This window comes from Ascidia mentula, chromosome 3, assembly GCF_947561715.1.
Source record: "Ascidia mentula chromosome 3, kaAscMent1.1, whole genome shotgun sequence".
Taxonomy (NCBI): Eukaryota; Metazoa; Chordata; class Ascidiacea; order Phlebobranchia; family Ascidiidae; genus Ascidia; species Ascidia mentula.
The window spans coordinates 19,665,622-19,685,497 of record NC_138568.1 but is presented as its reverse complement, the minus strand read 5'-3'; the positions used below and the strand labels follow the sequence as shown (position 1 = coordinate 19,685,497).

At 40.4% G+C, this 19,876-nt stretch overlaps 1 protein-coding gene across 4 annotated transcripts in view; it reads right to left on the bottom strand.

Moving 5' to 3' along the window:
- The window catches only part of LOC145895293 (uncharacterized), a 29,488-nt gene that overhangs the window by 8,743 nt on the left and 869 nt on the right, over positions 1 to 19,876 (bottom strand). For 2 of the 4 annotated variants that reach the window (XM_082984077.1, XM_082984078.1), the window contains exons 4-6: positions 2,922 to 3,058; positions 2,149 to 2,274; positions 942 to 1,062 (exon numbers count right to left, since the gene is read on the bottom strand). In XM_082984077.1, the coding sequence (XP_082840203.1) occupies positions 942 to 1,062; positions 2,149 to 2,274; positions 2,922 to 3,058 (384 nt within the window). Of the gene's footprint in view, positions 1 to 941; positions 1,063 to 2,148; positions 2,275 to 2,921; positions 3,059 to 4,305; positions 4,518 to 11,017; positions 11,077 to 19,876 lie in introns of those variants that run through there. The other 2 variants (XM_082984080.1, XM_082984079.1) reach the window with 2 other exon arrangements.

The window sequence follows — 19,876 nt, the reverse complement described above, 5'->3', positions numbered from 1 at the left end:
AGGCCAACAAACCGCAGAAAATGTAGGTTAAAATGAAACAACCGCATGATCAAAGTATATTAAATGATTCGCCTCAGGAACAGAAAACCAAGAGACTCGAAGCAATTCAACGTAATCACATTTCAGACAATATTACACATCAAACCTCCAAGTAGATGAGTGATTGGTCAGTCACAAACCTCATAACTACTCCAAATTCCAGTAAATCGTCAGAGCAAGAGTTAACAACCGCCCCTTAGCATTCCTACGCAATCGACCCTCACTATTACGTAATCAGTCTACCTAGTTACGGCAAAGCGAGCAAGTGGTTTTTGGTCAGTCGCCCGTAATTATAAACCTATCAGTGAAGGCATTTCTGGAATGTCTAAGAGGCCGGAACGTCTCAAATTTCCGTGATATAGTCGTGCCATATAACTCCAGTGGCGCACGAATGCAAACGGTTTTTGAGTACTTTAGCGTACGCCCTTACAGCCTTGTGTGTTTACTATTTCACACGTCCCGTAGTACGTTGGGCAGATATCTGTGCCCTGGGGACAACAGCGTGCAATGCGCTTATATGGCCCTGGTTTTGGCCTCGTAATAGGATTAACATTGATCTGAGTTTAAATAGTTTCGCAATGTCACTGAGTTCGACTTGGATGTCAAGCTGTTCTTTTTTGACGAGAAACAAAGCACGGATTTCGCACCTTTAAATATTTCGGTGAAATCGCCACCCGAAAAATCTTTTTTTTTAGAATTTACACTAGTTTGAGAAATTTCACATAGAATAAAACTTTAATCGAATCGGTAAGATGTTTTTACTTTCACCACTGTGCCTAATGCCGGTGTTTTCGACATCTAGTCAAAAAAAATAGAAAACAACGGACAATTTCCAACGACGCACACTAATAATGTACTAATGTAAGCGCCAGAAGTTGGTTTTATCACAAAATAGAGCTTACCTATATGCACAACCTCTCCAAAATGTTGGGAGCTTTCTTCAACTACTTTCTGCTTAGGGGTTGGCAGTATAGATTTCGGGTTGTAAAGATCATTCAACTCCGGGGAAGCTATAATGTTTGTCTGTGAGGAACGAAAATAACACGTTAATATTGTAAGAAAGTCCAATAAACAAGCGTACAGAGGAAAATAGCCATGTGACTCAAAAAGCAGACAATTTTGGACTGGATCGTGCGTCTGGGCTTTATTCATACGGACATCCAACATGAAACTTCAATAAACATCTTAACACAGCTGTTACATATCACGTTGACCTTTTAATCTAACTTTTCATCATTACCATAATCATTATGTAATAGTAAACGTGTACTATTATCTTGCACAAGCAGCACTACGTTTAAGATCAGGAACATAACAAATTCACATAATACATTCCTAAAGCTTTGTGATGCAAGAACACCGATTGTGACGTAATAAAAGTGTCATTAGCCAAAAGATCACAAGAGCTTGTTTTCGTCTGAACAAGTGTTGCCAAGTCATCGTATTTGGTCATTTAAAGAGTGCCTACAGTTTCACAACAGTGCGTTTCTGCTAAAAGTCACTGCTTGATGGGTGGTGCTAGACTTAACTTAGAGGATTGTGTTTAGAGGACTTGGCTCGTTTAAATGGGCTCTTCTAGCACACTTAACAGGGCATCTAAGAAGCTTGGGCGTGGCCCGAGTGCGCTGCTGTCTTCGCAATGAAGAAGTCTGTTACATTTCACTGGTAAAGTTTACTAGCTGCAGCGACTGTTGGTTCTTGTTGTGCAATATTCAATACATTACACATTACATATGGCAGTACTACTTTTCTTAACGTGTAATGTTTTTAAAAAAAGTTACATTTTTTTTTGGCAATATATCACCTTATATAAGCCATGGTTCTGGCAAACATTTTAAGAATGTCAGAAAAATGACTAGAATGATTGTGTTTGTCATTATTTGCGGTGTCAACACAAATACGCTCCATTGTTGTAACTTGCGACGTCATTCTAATCTACGTTAATTAGAGACTGCCTACGCAACCTTATCCGAAAGTTTCCAGCGACCTTTCCATTCGAATGATGACATCTCAGCGCAAGTAAAGGAACTTATATTATTGTCAGCGGGAAACCATCGAGTTTAGAAAAATTTAAAAAAGTTACTGCATTTTATACGTAATTGTACTTACCGTTGATTTGGAGCAGTTGTAACGTCCGGGCGAACGTTGGTCTTGCATCAGTAGATTTGGATCAAACGACTTTGGTCGGGAGGGTTTGGCGAATGCTTGCGACCCTTTTAACATTCCGTTCCAGTCCTAATGAAACAAATATTTGATAATTTTAAACAAAAAAACATTTAAACAAAAAACAATTATTCACAGTAAAGTAAATTCCAAACTAAAAGAAAAAAACATTCCAAAAACAACAATGGCGGATGTTCGTTTAAACGCCGTGCGCAATGTGGATGACGTGTCAGTGTCGTGACGTAACGAGCAATGACGTGTGTTAGTTGATTTTGGCAAGACTTTTTTGAAGAAAACAAAAATGGTTTTTGTCAGGATGACAAATCAGCCATACCGTTTCACTTGTAATGCTGTTTCTTGTGTTTTACTGCAACATTTTACACACATATGTGAAACAACATGGGCAAAATACAAATTGCTTTAGTGCACATATCAAAACTGAGTTTAATACGTGGAACAGCTCTAAGCAGCAGCATTTAGCGGCAGCTTTACCTTTGCAGTCCGCAGCTACAATAAATTAAAGATGTCAGTTACATCACTTTCATATGTATGGAGAAATACATCGGGTAAATTATTAAATTACTACACAAGCTGTGGCGACATTTTTTAAATCTATTCAATTTGATGCGAAACAACGCACAAAACAACGTCACTTTCATTTCCAAAAGAGGTATAAGCCAAATAAATCATAACCAAGCGAATACTACGTGAATACTTACATTGCCAGCCATCTTATGTAAGTGTATGAGACATGGTGTTCTCGTATCTGTCATAAATAAATCTTCTTCGACTGAGTCGCTCGAATGGAAGTGAAGATAGACTGGTATTTTCTGTTCTTCCTCCAAATTCGACACAGCTGCATGAAATACACAACGTTTAAAACCTCCCGAGCGATCGTTTATGATCTTGTTGCGCGTGCGGCATTTAACGCGTTATTTCTTATGTAAATGTGTTTGAGTGAATACCATTTCACCCAAAGGTTTTTGCGTGAGCATTATAACGTCACCATGCATCATAGTGATGTCATACTACGTGTGTGGAGTTGTTTTGTTCAGTGCACTTTGATTGGAGAGTTGGTGTTATTCACTTTGTTATGGAAACATTTGATGATGTTTTGATTTTGAGAAGCTGTTTTGTGTTCAGTCATAAAGTAGAACTGGGCAAAAGTGTTGAAAGAATAGTCAATACACAGTTTTTTAAGGATGTTTCGTTGACCTTTATACTGTAACATGGGCTTATGTTGAGTATACTGAACTCGCAAACTCTTGGCGTTGGCGGAAACCGATTCTAACCCCCGTACGACCGAGTTTAACCATTGAGCAAACATTTGTTGCGAAATGTGAAGTAATTAAACAGGATTGCTACGTCAGCTTAATCACTTTCTGAAGTGGGAAAGTCAATAAGAGTGAACTGCCGTCGATATTGAAACAACCACAGCGGTCGATAAAGGATAGCACAGGGATTACAGCAAATGGGTGTTAACATTCTATCCATAAGTGACTTGTAGTGTGGAAAATGAGGATCTAAACCATAGACTGCACATGCTGATCTGGTGATCACTGTACCTTCCCTAATAATGCACACATTAGCCATAAAACAGTTGTGTAATACCAGACTGAACCTGTGAAGTTATTGTGCTTTGTGTGCACATTTTATTCAAATACGGTTTTATTAAATATAAATCGTACTTTCATAGAAATCATACAAAAACGTGATCTTGTGACAAGTTGCAACATGTCTGTGAGAGAAGCTGTCAGTGCATTGACAATATTTAATTTCATTTGACGTTAAACGCCAGCCTGAGTACACGCGACGAATTATGAGTGGGCGTCTGTCGAAAATATGATGTAATTGTTTGCCATGTGACACCGACAGAAGATCAATAGTTTTATTGGTAGAGTTTCGAGCAAACGGGCAAAAATGAATCATACAAAACCTATTTCACGCCCAACAGCCAATCGTTACGTTTACCAGTGCTAAATTTTACCAATACTTCAATGAACAGCACTCTGGTAACCAGTAATGCACAATTTTGCGTTTAACTGCGGTCAATGTACAGATGAACAGCCAATATATCTGACTTGGTCCAAACTGCGTCCTTACCTTTGTGATAATCCCTAGGTCTCGAACTCTTGCTCCATCTTTTCGATGAGCTCCGGTTGAACCGGTTACTGTCCTGCTTTGCAGAGGTGTTTCCCATTTTACTGTGCGTTCAATTTCACTCTTAAAAGGCTCAGGCCTCAATTTCAGACAGAGTCAACAGACATAACTTATACAATAGCACTTGAAAAACCAAAAGTATTTTACTTTTTGCCACTGTAGCTGTCCACCGTTTGTATGCACCTGGCGCCAATTCAAGTATAAATGAAAGCTTATATGTTATAGTGAACTCTGCCACAACTGTTTGGTCAATACCGTAAACTGCACTAACATCGATTCGATTTGTTTGGATGCAATTTGAACGCAATTTTGAACGAGCGACACTAGACTAAACTGTTAAAAATAGTAACGAACTGGATCCTTTCACAAAACATGGTTTTGAAGCAACCTCCATGAACTAATTGATCAGGTCATGTCTTAGGATTACTGTTTAATGAACTCTTGTTGAGTATAAAACAAATTGAAAATAATAAGTCCAACCAACCAACCGGTCAATCGACAATACAGACTTCAATCAAATCTGAGTTCCTCAAAAATCAATCAAGGACTCTCCAGGGACCGAGCACTGAAGCTACAATGAAATTAAGCATAAACACAATAAGGTAGAAGTGACCAAAAAGTGGCGAACGGGCTGAAGAGATACGAAACCCTTTGATCTCCTTGAGGGATTTAAAGCACGATTAAGATAAATTCATGCCACATGCTGTGTTTGTGGAAGGCTACGCTAAAATCAATCACTCAAATTCTGCCTTGCTTTGAGGATCGGTTAAGGCTTATTCTGCCCTTGGAAAAAAGGTATTTTCAAATGATTAATGAGTTTATATCATGATGCAACCTAATACTATTACCTAACAAGCAAATCAAATCCTTGCCTCACTACATAAACCTATGTTTGTGTATATTTTTGGGGTATGGAAAAATATTTGTGTAACTATATGCACCCCTGGAGTAACAACTATTCCACTTTTGTTGTGTATTGTCACAATGTTATGTCTAGGTCGTCTATATCTTCCCAAGTTTCGGTGCAATAATAGTTTCAAAGACTTTCACTTAACCAAGCAGTAACTTTCTACTTTTACCTGATGTGGTTTTGCCGCAGGTGTATGGGTTTAAACGTGGGCCCATAGTTTATTTCGTAGCCTATATATTTTTTTTTGTCAACTAACATCCCTCTGGTCTATATAGTGATAGCGTGGGAGTAACACTTTCCTGTTATAACAGTCACTGTTATATTTAAAAACTCTATTCGTTGTTAGTCATGGCTTGACTGCTGAAATTTGTGCTACCAACTGCACCTAATTTATGTTTAAGCACTTTCATTGTGTAAAACCCATAGCAGACTTTCCAAGTGGAAATTATTAACTCTCAGCACAAACACACGACAGTTTAAAAAACTTATTTCGGTCTGTGACATTTCGCTGCTCTGTCCATTTGCAACTAAAAACCAACCAATTTGCACGAAATAGGCTAATTCGAAAATCTCTCGCTGCCCCAAATATGAATTCTTCTTCCCTCGCACTATGATTACAAACACAATGTAACTGCGCACTGCAAACATTCGGGTCGAATCGAGTGTGTAACAATTTTCCTCCCATTTGCAAACTCGCTCGCTATTCTCAGGCCAGCTAACAATCGGCCTGGTGTTTGTTTTCTCGAACTGAAAGCCGTAAACAGTCGCCAGTTAATTGGCGGCGTGCGTACGAAAGTGGAAGGCCAATTTCTTGCGCGTAAGAGTAAATGAACGCGGTGAACAGGTGCCTTCTTCCCAAGGCAGGAAACCTTGCCAACGTGAGAACTGAATTTCTGCATCTGCTCTACATATCGCCGAGTAGTGTCGGTGACACAAATTGTGGTGCGCCGATCTTGATTGCTGGCTCACTGGGGAGGTAGCTTTGTGCGCCTGACATTGACAAGGCAGTAATTTTCAGGCGGGTGTCTGACAACGACCTTAAATTGTATACAACAAGACATATATAAAATTATGATATTAGAAGGTTTCCGGATGATGACAATGGGTTTCTTACGTCGAGACATATGTTGAATTAAAGCAAAAATATATTGAAAACGTGACAGTTACGCTTATTTCAGTCGATCTACGCTTATTACCGACTTTATGGGTATAACCAAACTGCTGGGATTGTTGAAGACGTTACAATTTGCGCGTCGAATTCACATCGTTTGTGAAAGTTTGTGTTATCAAAATCCCCTGATAGCTTTATGACCAACAAAGATCTTGCAAATGGTGCCTACAGCTAACAAACATAGGTTAAATATATATATCAAGAAAAACCCTCTTAAAAAAACGACTTCGGAATCTACGCAGGATTGCTTTCTGTTTGTTTCTCGAACTCGTGTCACCCATAAAACGGCTTTCATGAAGTTCCAACAATCCAGACACCGAGCCAACACATCCACGGCGTAAACGGTGGAAAAACACGCGCCAAAATTACGAAATCGCTTTGCACACCCTGTTTACACAACCACACAAAAGACGATTTCTCGCCATTCACTGTCGGCGGCTTCGATCGGAACACGAAGTCGGCGGGTCTCCAGAGTGCTGGGGCTTGTAACACAAAAGCGATTTTCACAGCCAGCGCACGACGTCATGACGTGGGAAAGCTGGAATCGGGCAACTGGGTGCGTTTCGTTCTGGGCTTGTTTATCGACAGAATGCAAGTGCGAGCAAAAATAGCCCGATTGCCGCCCACAGCAGTCATCTGGCAAAAGCCGGTATGAGCAATTATGGGAATTTGGTGTGTCAAATTACCAAAATGTAGCTGTGTTTATTTTACACCTGCTGCTGTTTATTAACCACGGACGCTGACAGATTTCCATTGATTTTATAATTTGTCGACACAAAAAGCTTTTGTCGGAGAGTCAGGATTAGAATTCTATAGTTTGTTTGGGTTATCACAATATTATTCTGGGAATGTTATTGTGGCGGAATTTATAAAGTTCTCTATTATAAACATACACTTCTGAGCAAGAATAGCAGATCTAAACGCTTTAAAAAACCTTAGAGGTCGGTTAAATGTCTCGTCTCGGCAAATACACCTTTCACTGAACAAGAAATCACGAAAAACATTTCCTGTCCTTAACTAAACTTCTCTTTGTGTTACCTGACACAACAAAACACATTTGAAAACACTTATTGGTCGCCAAACCCGCGGACTGTTCAGTTCCAGCCGTTGGAAAGCACTTAATCTGCTGACGCCGCCGCGCCTGGCTTATTCACAGCGATAATGAACACACGACAGAATACTTGACTTTGCCAAACTGAGCAAGCAGCCAGTCCACTTGTGCTGTGATCATGTTTCTCAATACCTAGTGTTTGGTTTTTCCAACTGCCTCACTCCTGTTCTCACTCTCCTAATGACTTACTACAACTGGTAAATGATTGTAGGATTGCGTAATAACGCCTGGGGTTTGGTCAACAAGATGAATATTGCATGCAGGAGTGTGGGAGTGCGGTGTGGCGTTGCTAGTAAATATTTATCAAACAAGCTGAAGTTTCTTGCAATGCAACATCTCTAAAACCTTGCGCAATCGCTTTTCTTCGCCCTCGAAACGTTCACAATTGTTTCTGTTAAAACCTCCCGTGGTATTTACTCCAACAAACCACGAAAAACAGAGTATGCAGATCGGCTTTAAAACCAAAAGTGAATAAAAAAGCATTTAGCAAATGTAAAAACTTTCAATTTGGGTTTTATTGTAAGGGGGCATTAAACCTGGATCTTCCAAATACTTTCACCAAAATATGCACAAGTCACAATGGAAATTACGCCACCACGTAAATTTCCATAAAATCATGACATTTTCAACTTCAGCATTTACGGCTTGTGCAACAATTTAGTCAGCACATTTCGGGCACCAGAAAAGAAGCCATTGTTGACAATTCATTCTTCGCGAAATCCCGTTGCAACGTTTGTGTTTCACACGGTATCTCGTAATGTAGTCCGAGTTACGATATTTGATGTTCGCCTGCTGGTAGCAGAGATGAGTTACGGTCACTACACCAGCTCTTATCAGGCTAGCTTTGTTAGGTCAACATCACACGTGCCAGGCACCACGACCGAGCGGCCTTCTATCATTTTTACCTGATACCAGCACTTCACCGTGTGTACGAACGTGCCCAGCCACTACCTGGCGACCCAATTAACGAACGATAATCAGAAAATAATCCAGCCAATATGACGCTGATAAATTCCTTTTGTCTGGGGGCGCTTCTATTGCTGCAAACAGGGCGTTTAAGAAAAGGGCGACCCAGATATTCTGGCTATGGACACGATTCCAAATCTCCATTCTATTTTAATCGTTTGTTAAATCTACAGCCAATATGTAAACGGTGCTTTCTTTTTGTTTCGTCATAATAGTCGGGGAGAATTGTACTGTAACGGTATCGGAGATACAAATGTCGTAACCGTGTAAACGAGGCTATATAGGTGCACACGGGCGTTTTGAGTGAGGCCATTGTTCAGTGATGCTTTGCGCAAACACAGAGCTCGTTCATCGTCTGCCTGCGCATGACCTTGAGCCAACATGGGTGTGTCGTGTGGTACAGGTAGTAAGCACACACAGGGTAACAGTGACAAGTCATTATTGTTCAACACCCATCTTCTGGTTTATCACAAAAACTTCAATTTTGATTTCATTAATTTCGGTTATTTACCAGCTAAGTGGATTAATGAAGAAATATGTATACTCTGGCTATACCTCCTATTAAGTTGTTGTTACCACAACGCTCTAATAACATACGTGTCAAAGTCAAAGCGTATCAATACGCTACAAGACATTTTAACTAGTTTACAACATGAAATTTGTAACTTACTAAAAACCTGCGTTAAACCTAATGTAAACTTTTCTAACTCGCTTACCATAAACACAACAATCCAAAATAGCAAACATACATTATGCACCTGCTATACTGAACACTGTCACTGGATTGACCTGAAATACTTCTGCAACGTTTTGTCGATTCCTCCACGAATCGAGGGGGTAAGTGAAGTCGTCGCCACTTTCGTTTGTTTTTCAGAGGCCGGGAGAGCAAGAAAGGGGGGGTTGCCTGTTTGTCATACGACGCACATTCGAGTCAATATTTAACTCTTTCCCGTTGACCGACAAACAACCGGATGAAGCGAAATTTGCGTGACGAAATTGACAAGCGGTGTGTTAGCAGTGTTACGCTTTTCTTACAGGCTACGATCCGGTTTGAAGGCACTTTGGAAGGCCTTGTATATTTGCTACAGCACGGGTTGGTACAAACTAAATATTAGCAGTGACGACAGTTTTTCAGTCCTTGTTGAGCATCTTTGTAAAACATAAGAAAAACACCCAACACCATAACGGCTGTGGAGATCCAAATTTTCCACACAACACAGATGCTGACATGGAAATGAAACATAGGAATGATGAACAACATAGTTGTGAAACAACACAGTTTGCACCACAGTGGATATAAATTACTAACAAAGCTTTTCGATTCTCCAAACAATGAAAACCAACCGCCAGTACAAGTACAGACATTTCCTCTTGAAACCCAAGGCTGGACTTCCTTTCTTTAATGCACATGGGCACACATAATAACATATACCTCATGTCTATTTGCTTATCGGACTATAAACATCTATACGACCGTCTGCGACTAGTTAACAAACAAACGTGACTTCATGTTTGTTAGTGGTCTGGTAGTAAAATTTAAACATCTGGTCAGTCGAACTCTTGTTCCAGTACGCAACTAAATCATCCTTCACGGCTATGTCTCATTTGCTGACTTCGTTTCTTCGTTGCAGAATACCTGGTTATCGTTTTTTTTTTGTTCGGTAAAGCACATTTGTGAATTAATACTTTGACTCATGCAGAAACCTGGTGGAATTTGACACTATCTGATTTTTCTCAAATAGAAGATAGACATCCAGTCACCTGCCTATTAAAAGCGGAACACAAGCAAAGGCGTTGTTTAAACACAAACCCTTTGTTAATTTCCGCATCAATAAATACCTATATGGAACCTAGCGAACCATCACCACACCCAGGTGACAATTTAAACACGACAACGAGAGCAAATTTTCACTTTTTCACTGCCTGAATCACGTCTCAACTGTCGCTACCACATCCGTGGCTGTAAAAGTCTCGAAGTCGCGCGTGTCTTCGGCCACCACCACTTTCGCTCCACCAGGGTAAACCAAATAGATCTCGAAACAAGGTTTTGAGAGGGCGGTCGCACACAAAGGAGGTTTCCACGTGGAGGCCACTCAAAGAATGGTTAATTAGGCGCCCCTATCCACCAATGTCGTCATAGTAGCAAGTCAAATTACAGGGCAGGCACATTCAGTTGCAACTGCGAATCATAGAGACGACGTTGTACATGTCGTTAACACAAGTCCATGCCTGTGCGGTTTTGTAGTAAACCGTTATCTTCGTTCTGCAAAGACAGGTCATAATATTCTAGCTACATTTTCGACCGCGTGTTTCACGTTTTCGATCAAGTCAAATTTAAAGGCAACAGGAAAATAACTAAAGCAAACCCTGCCGACGATTTGTTCGTGGTGAAACAAACTACAGTTGTAATCTACACTCAAAAGTGTTCTTACCTGATTTAGAACCCATAAAAAACAAATAAAAACTTCAGCAAAACTACTGTATTTCTGCCACCAACCTTTTCCAGGTCACAAGTCACTGTACAGCAGAACAGCATCAAAATTGCCACCGAACTAGTGCAGTAGCTTACATTATCGCGGCGCCCCGCCGTCTATTCGACTATTGTTGTTTCATAATCCAGCAATTGGGAGTAATGCGTTTTATAATCGCGCGTCTTCCATAATCCATCTCGAAAGCTGGGGGCGCGACGTTGTCTAAACGTCCTAGAGCCGACCGACGGCCCTTTAAACACCTTCTCAATCACGCCTAAATCAACAGGCGGGCATTCTGCATAAAGAAACGCGGGTATTCTACCGGTAAAGGAGACGAAAAACACATAATAGCGAGGGTTGGACGACGGAAACCGCCATTCACAAAAAAATCGTTCTTGGTGACGTAATAGTGCCTAATTGTGAGTCAGTAGCGGGAACGAAAAAGCGCGCAAGGCCAATTAGCGGTTGGAATTTAACACCATGATTTGATAACGTCCACGCGTTTAGGGCGCGGATAAGTTACGTGAACGACCAACTCGCTTTACAAAGCTATCTGCCAAGCAAGCCAGCCTTATATGATTCACACTTACAGCAGGCAAAACAAGTCTACAATTCCACCAGTAGGTCTGATAATCGATAGAATTTCGATACATTAATGGACTTTCGCGAACGTTTTGTAGTGAAGCGAACCTTACGAGAATATGAAGTGTCCCATTACAACGAACAATCTCAATCGATTGAACAAGTCGGTCTGTGAACTGGGATACAGTGAGCGACCCAGGCGTTCACATTTGCTACAAAACAACGCAACGCAAGAAAATCTGCTCCTTATTGTTTATGAAAGTAGTAAATTGTGGCGATAAAACCCACGATAATCCATAAATTGGCCAATCTATACATTAAGGTCTATAATATGGAGGTAAACAAAATATAAGCGCTTTTTTTGCTACAGTCATGGAGAAACAAATTTTTGCCTTAAATTTTAAGTTGTTCCGACGACTCCATACTAGAGGTTCACTGCCAAGGACATAACGAACAACTATTCCCGGGCAGTATTGTTAATCGATTATGCCCTTAGCGAGCAGTCATAAAAATAACAAAGTCCAATGAGCTTAACAGTAACGTTCCGAGAAACGACTTGACGCGAGATTCACTGAACACGCATCAATTCGCTCGACTTGTTTTGCCAATAAACAACCCCAGCCACACATCAGCGTCTGTTGCCCGTTCCCATGAAACATGCCAATAAACACAACGTTTTCGGGGCATATTCTCCTTCCTATCCTACAACCAAAATATACATCTCGACGAAAGGTTTCAAACGAAGATACAAACAATTGTGCTGTGGTTGCTAACCATTAAATGGATCTGATTTAATTGCATTTTGTGGCTCCTATTATAACTGCAACAAATCGTTCGGTAATCTCGGCATGTAGCAGCCCTTTAAACACAAAACACAAACGAGTTCCACTTGTTCAAGTGGCAGGATACAATTAAAGTCCAAACATAATCCGGAATTGAACTGTGATTAACCTTTGCTGAGGGTCAAAAACCCGTTAAAGAGTGGACAGGCGATTAAGACACGCCGTAGTTCCGTTTGGACTTTTCAGATTCAAACACTTGACATGGCGGCGGACAGATCGCTTGACCTTTCATGCTTGAACGCGTTTGGCACGTGACTTGCGATGCTCAATTTGTCATGCAAACGACAAGTGCTTTAAAAGTAACATGTGTGCTAGTTGTAATGCCACCTAAACATTGCGCAAGATCAGTTTTTATTAATTTAAAAGTGGACAAAGAAAAGCACGAAGCCTTTTCCCTTGTTTATCACAAGAGTGCGGAACTAAACGATTCAATAAAGCCTAATAAACGTTTATCCATGCCCACAACGCCAAGGTTTAAAATTGTCCCTCGCCACTGAAAAAGAACGAACCTCTGATTTAATTCCACGTCAAACAACACACCTTCGAATGAAAGCGGGTTATCACGGTCAAAGACTTTGAACAGGTTTGGGTGCACGGTCGCTATAAGCTGCGTCACGCCATACTAGAAATGAAAAGGCTGAAAAAAACACGAGGACATGGGGTTTAGAGTCTGAACCCGTCTAACTTCCAACAAGCAACGTCGAAACTTTGTCTTGAGCAAATTACAGGGGACGTTGCTGTAGGCGACATGCGTGACAATGATTTGCTCGTTATACGTCTCACAATTCGTGCATCTACAACTGTTTTCTTAATAACAACTAACAAGATAGTTGTAGACACTCCACCACAAATAATGTGCACGACCACCAAACGTTTAAATAAGATGTCGCATCACCTCCTAATTCTACTGGTTGTGATCTTTATGATTTTATCGATAACCATGTCATCATATTTAGATAATAACCGTTGATGAGTGAGGCAGTTTTTCGTGAAAAATAGAATTTCGTACAGCGTTTATGCAAAAATATATCGGAGGGAAATGCCAGTTGCCACAATAGAAGCAAATTATCGAAAACCAATTTTAGGGACCCTCAAAGCATTTTGTTAAAAAAACATTTCGGTTTCGGTTTTACAAGCCGTGAGAAAATACAAACACACTTCTCCAAAAGACCATTTCCAATTACTAATAACGAAAGTACTTCAAATTTATCAGCAGTTACTAATTCCCTCTACAGGTTAATCCACAGCCGTAATAGAGCAAGACCCCTTAACGTGAAACGCACACACATCCACGTGTAATATCAGATAAACACCATCTGGTTGCAGGTTGAACTAATACTTGCACGATAACGTACAGGGAATGCCAACGATGTCCTTCTGACGTAATGTTTAGGTTTATTGTTGGTACACTGATGAACACGTTTGTTATTCACCGCAGAGCTACATCGGCTGTGGTTGGATGTAGTGCATGTAACGACACAACAAGACCAAGAAGCACATGCTTAGGTCTTAGTCAAATTGGGAATAAGTTAGCCTCAAACCAACGTCCCTTTTTTACTCAAAAGTTTCAACCGGACTTCCACTCTATTTATTTTATTCGCTTGTCCACCAATGTCACGTAATGCTAAAACACTGTATAATAAATAATGTTAGCATGAAAACAAAATTTATAATGAAGACAAGGTAAAATTATAGTAAAACCAAAGTTCGTCAGTGTTAAGATTAAGATTACATTTGACACGTGGTACACAGGTTGCCAAGCAACGGCGCCGCTCTAACAAGCGTGTAACCCTGAAATGACAATTCAACATTATTAATGCATGATGGTTACAAGCAGGAGGCTTTTCATATGGTTGGAAACCAGGTTTTATGTCGACGCGTTTCGCCAGAGGAGGTGAATTGTGATTTTCCATCGAAACGCCCATGAAATATTAACATGCACCAGTCCAACCCCAACACGTGTGAAGGCTGTGACGAAACCATGGCATTGTATAACGCGAGTTTAAATAAAGATTTCATGACATAATGACAAAAATCACACACGAGGGTTGATTGTGGCGTGACTGCCGTTAAAAAACAACTAATACTTTCCAGAATTAGCTACAATATTTTTCAAAAACTTTTGATCTATAAAAACTTTCAATGGTTCGGAAATCGCATGGATGGAACTAGTTTCTAGCAGGGACACTCATTAAGAACGAAGAGAAGGGTCCAAGCATAATGATATCCTTACATAAGTACATAGGAATAAAACGAAAATGAAATCATCGCCAAAGAGCGCAAAACAAAGCTTAAACATTTATCCAATCAACAACTTGGCAAGTTCGAAACTTCGGCAAAAGAAAAACGGAACACAACATTAAATCCTGATTTGGAAAATGTACAATGAGACGTATTATACCAAAACTAAATTTGAGGGAAGTTGAATAAATCCAATCAGCACTCCCTAATCTGTTGCTACCCAGAACAATTGAACGGGTTGCTGTAACTTCAATGCTGGAAGTATTGCGTTCTGTGAAACACTATCATTGTAACAAGTATGCAAAAAAAATTATGAGAAGGATAATTTCAAAGTTCACTGTACACTAAAACCCACCAATAACCTCGAATCTTTATTTTCACACTTAACCGTGTTGACTGGGACGCAGTCTCAAACCAGCCGCAATCCAATTCTACTTCATCGATTACCAATTAAGGGCGTTGCACCAAACCTTTTAGCTTTCACCTCTAAACAGCTTTTGAATGTCGGTTGTTATTCACAGGGGGTCGCACATATTTTCAAATGCATTATTTAGAGGCTCGACTAAGTCACGTGACACGCAACCCTGGTGCGCCCACTGGCGGAAATCAATTATCCACATTTAGTCCAGGTTATTTTCGTTGCCAAGATGCTTGGTAGTTTTGCACGTTTCGACAATAATTAGATTTTTAAACGCAAAAGTTTTCAATGCTTTCGCATGTTTAATGGCCCCCTGCCAGGTCCAAGGCGAACACAGCTAAGGCAGGATAGTCAAGGGCTTGAAATCAAAACCAACAACGCAACTAAAATATGCACATTGGCGAAAAAGTGTGCTAGTTGTCCACCTAGACAACAGCTTTTCGTTTTCGTAAACCTTCAACGCATCTTCAATTATTGCCGATCGGAGGGCCACCCCTAGCACGGGTGAGGCCAATCAATACCACAAAGCACTTAACAAATTCTCCCCACGAGCTGGGCATCTTATTGTGGTACTCAAACACCCTCTTGTTGGCTCTCAGCAACATAGGCGAAGAATTTACGCTCCAGTGCTTTTAGAAGCTAATATTTGGGGGCGAGGGGTTCAGACGAAGACAAAGCGACAGAATCTGTCTCGTTCGATCAAAATGGAAGAGAAAGCGAACCAGACATTAAAGTACACAGCACGTTTAGATGGATACACACTCACTTCTCGCTACAGTTATTTATCTAAATGATATTTTCAATGAAATGCGAAGGTGCACACAAAATGGGCAATTGCGTAAATCACTTGATTTTAAAATCGGAATCGTTATCGAATAGTCACAAAATGTTTAAAGACATGGAATGGAGTTACGCAAAACATGGTACAGTAACCTACTGAAGAAATGGGAAGCATTCTGTTTGATAACATATTAAACCAGGAATTTAATAAAGTTTGCCTGGGGAACCAAGTTTCTGACAGTTTTGATTATATTTTGACAAACTCAAACCTATTTGTTTTTCTGTTGGGTGGCAACCAACGAGTAGAACGCATTTAAAAATCGTACACGTGGGCGTCACATTTAACGACAAATAAGGAAGCTATGATGAATGATCAACGTAACAAATTTGAAAGAAACCTAATTAGACTTTTGTCAATGAGTAACAATGCGAGTATCCTATATACATAGTGAATTGGGGTCGAACAACGCATCAAGGTTATAGACAAGTGCTGTTATGTTGAGTCAATAGATGGAATTGACGCTGAAGGACCGTGAAGAGCGACGAACTGAACTGCTGGTTGATCGATGATGGATAAAAGCCACTGTACAGCGTAAACGCAAACCTAATGTGTGGACATTGCACGATCGACACTTCCCAAACATAACAGAAAAAAATGGTCTGTGGAGGTCGATAAAAAGGTCACTTTTTTCGTTTAAACCTTGCACGCGAAACCAATTTAAAACTGTTTACATGAAAAGCACTGAGCAATTATGCTTCGAAAAAGCCCAAATTTCACCAAATACGGCAAAACCATAAAGCAGAGGTGTTTTATCAAAAGCATGTGTAGTGTTTTGCGCAGTAAAGTTACCTTTTGCGAATACTGCAGCGATTATGCCCAAGTCGAGGCAAAAATTTCCTCCCCAGAGCATAAAGAGTTATAAAAATTGCCAGACACAATATGTAGACGACAAAACTACAGACCAGCCAAAGCAAACAGTCGCACAGACTTAAAACAGCTCTTCCAAATCCTGTTAAACCGCACTCTCCGCCCGACTAATCCAAGCGTGACGGACGGACGTAAATAAGATCAAACCGTGTCAGCGAGTCCAGCAACCAAACGGCCCAGGGTCCATTTTTCATCCGACGAAAGTGAAGGGGGACAAACAACGTCTGCTGACGTCACATTCCACAATGCGCGTTTTTTGCTGGCTACCCCCAGGCTGTTGAAACGATCATTTTTCACCTATGGGGGTAATGGAAGACCGTTCAAAAATGTTCAAAAACCATTTAGTAACTTTGATGTGTGTTCCTTAATTCTGTGCTCGTTTTAGTAACAGTTTGATGAGTTCCAACTATTCATTCCCAAGGAACAAGTAAAAGAGTCAGTTTCACAATATCTTGTTTGCAACAAATTCGACGTCCCCACAATTAAGCTACCTCGGAAAAGGCATTATGAAAAAACAAAAAATTGAGACAAACCACAAAGAATTGTTTGGCATAAACATGCCCTAAAGCAGGTCATATGTGGTCAACTCAAACTCGTGATATAAGCCGTCGGTCTTGGGCATACTACCACATGGAATCAACCTTCGCATTCACGAGGCAACATGGTGGTTTTGATGTAATAGAAATCCGATCAAGTCGGCAGAGGAAACGGAAAGAAGATGAGGACGGAGAGTGGAACGCTTTCAAATCCAGTTAGTTCGATACTAATCTAATTCTGACGATTCGTCACCATTGATGCCGGCGCACATGACAGGAATTACTATTGTGTCGTCACAAACGCTCAGAGAGACACCCGATCCTCAGAGCGCCATTGAAGAAGTTTAGAGAGGGATTTGGCCACAATGCTCTCGTTTCGTTTGTAAACAACCGTCTGTGAACGTGTCCAAAAACGGTCATAAAGAACATCACGGTGATTGGTTTTGCAACTAATACTGGAACGAATGACAACTTACAAACGACCCAATAGCGTAAAAACACATATTTTGAACATGTTAGGTTTACAGGCTCTTGATACGATAGCTGTGATTGCCAAATAAGGACCAGCGCAGAGGGGCGATCCTGCCAATCATGCCATTGCATGAAACATTACTGCGTATTTTGAACATGTATACTACATATATACAAAAAATGTGTGAATTTATATTATATATATAAAAAAGTCTGGGATATATGGGCGTATCGAAGGGGTATCGGGTGGAACGTGACGCAATGGTTAATTGCGCAATACGTCTTTCATGCGAGGATTATCGCAAAGGCGTTTGTAATTTGCGAAGCTCGACAGCAAGTAACGGCAAATTACAAGCGAAAAAATAGGGAAATTTTTCAAAAATAATTGAAACCAAAATAAAAATATTTTATCATTAAAAAATTGTTCCTAAATAACGATTTTCACACTTGGCATACCTGAGATATGATTAAAAACAATCACCTAAACACACACTCTCTCACGTAACCACTGGCCCTTGACGCCCCGTTTTACAAGTTCAGTGACGCGTTCTCGTGGATCTCATAAATAATCTAAACCCGTTTATAACATACCAATAGGAAGTAGTGGAGCTGCCAACTATTTCCGGAGGCACCCGCGAAGACAACAATTCAACTGTAACGGCCTCCACAAACCAGTGCATCAAGTATGTATCACTGGCTGTGGTCGACATTTTTTGTTTTGCATTTACCGTCGGTCAGTAAGGCAATTTTAAACTCATGGATTGACATTATGTTTGTCACGTATGTAACACACAACATATTTGTATAATGTACATAAAAAACGTGTTTGGCCAGCACGGCGTGATTGCATCTAGTTCGGATGTACAATTTCGCATATAACAAGTTGCGAAATTTTGACCCCAAAATAGAAAAAAATGGTGCATGTGGATAGAGTAATACGTTATGCGTGACCTAACTTAGCAATGGATGATATTATTTGATGGGATTCGCGAGAGTTACAATTTAAAACCTTTCTATTCAACGCTTGTACAATTCTCTATAAGGAACAGAGACTTTGGAAGCCGCGAGGGAAGTCACAACCAGGAAATTAAGCGTTCGCTAAGGGCACCCTAAATTGCAATTAGGAGCGGTATCGAACTTCCGCGATGCAACTGCTGTTCGTCGGCCCCGTGCTGCATCCAATGCTTATTCGCCGCAAAAGGTCACAAGTTCGTCGCCTCTCCCATTAGGCCAACTGTTAGGCGGTCGTGCGATTATAATGGATTGCAAGATTGATTGGAATAGATGGAAATGCTAAAATGGATTGTACGTAAGACAGAGTTGTTTGGGCAAAACGACATGCGATAAGTCATAGGCTTGAATCGCCCATAAACTGATTAAAGCTTGTGATAGTCATAAGCATAACTATGGAAGCAGCACAAAATACTTCGAATTTGCTAAGTTTTGTGCATACAACTTGACACAACGGAAACGGGTTAGTCATCCATTGAACGCACAGAAGCTCTTTGTGATTTGCGAAGCGTAAATCCATGCAAACGTTACAGCTACCACATTATCCAATCACATACGCTATTATCTTTGAATGATTCTGTTTTGATGGAGCAGAAAACAATTTAATTTTAGGCAACTTTAGATCCTTCATCACGCGGTTTAACCGCTACAAAGTGCCCACAACCTCACGACTGATGCGATTTTGGCTGCGCGGTTTAGATCACAAGATCGGGTAAACAACATTGGCACAAACGTGGCAAGCGATTGCGAAAACTTTGCCTTAATTGCTGTTTACCAACAAAGCGTAACGCCCGTGGCAAACACGATCGTTACATGTAGAGATGGCTACAGTGGCAGGTGTTGGGTGTTCACCCCTTTTAAGGTAACTGGGCTGAAAGGAGAAATTTATGTGTTTTTCGGGCATTTATCTTATTGCATCACTGATTATCAAACTTTCTTTTAATTTCCTCCCATCCACCAAAGCCACAATAACAAGCAAACATCAAACATGTTTCCTTATTTTGACTGTGGCGTATAGAATATGCTTGGTGTTGTCTTGTGTCGAAAACATTTTAAAGTGTGGATTTTGTGTAATT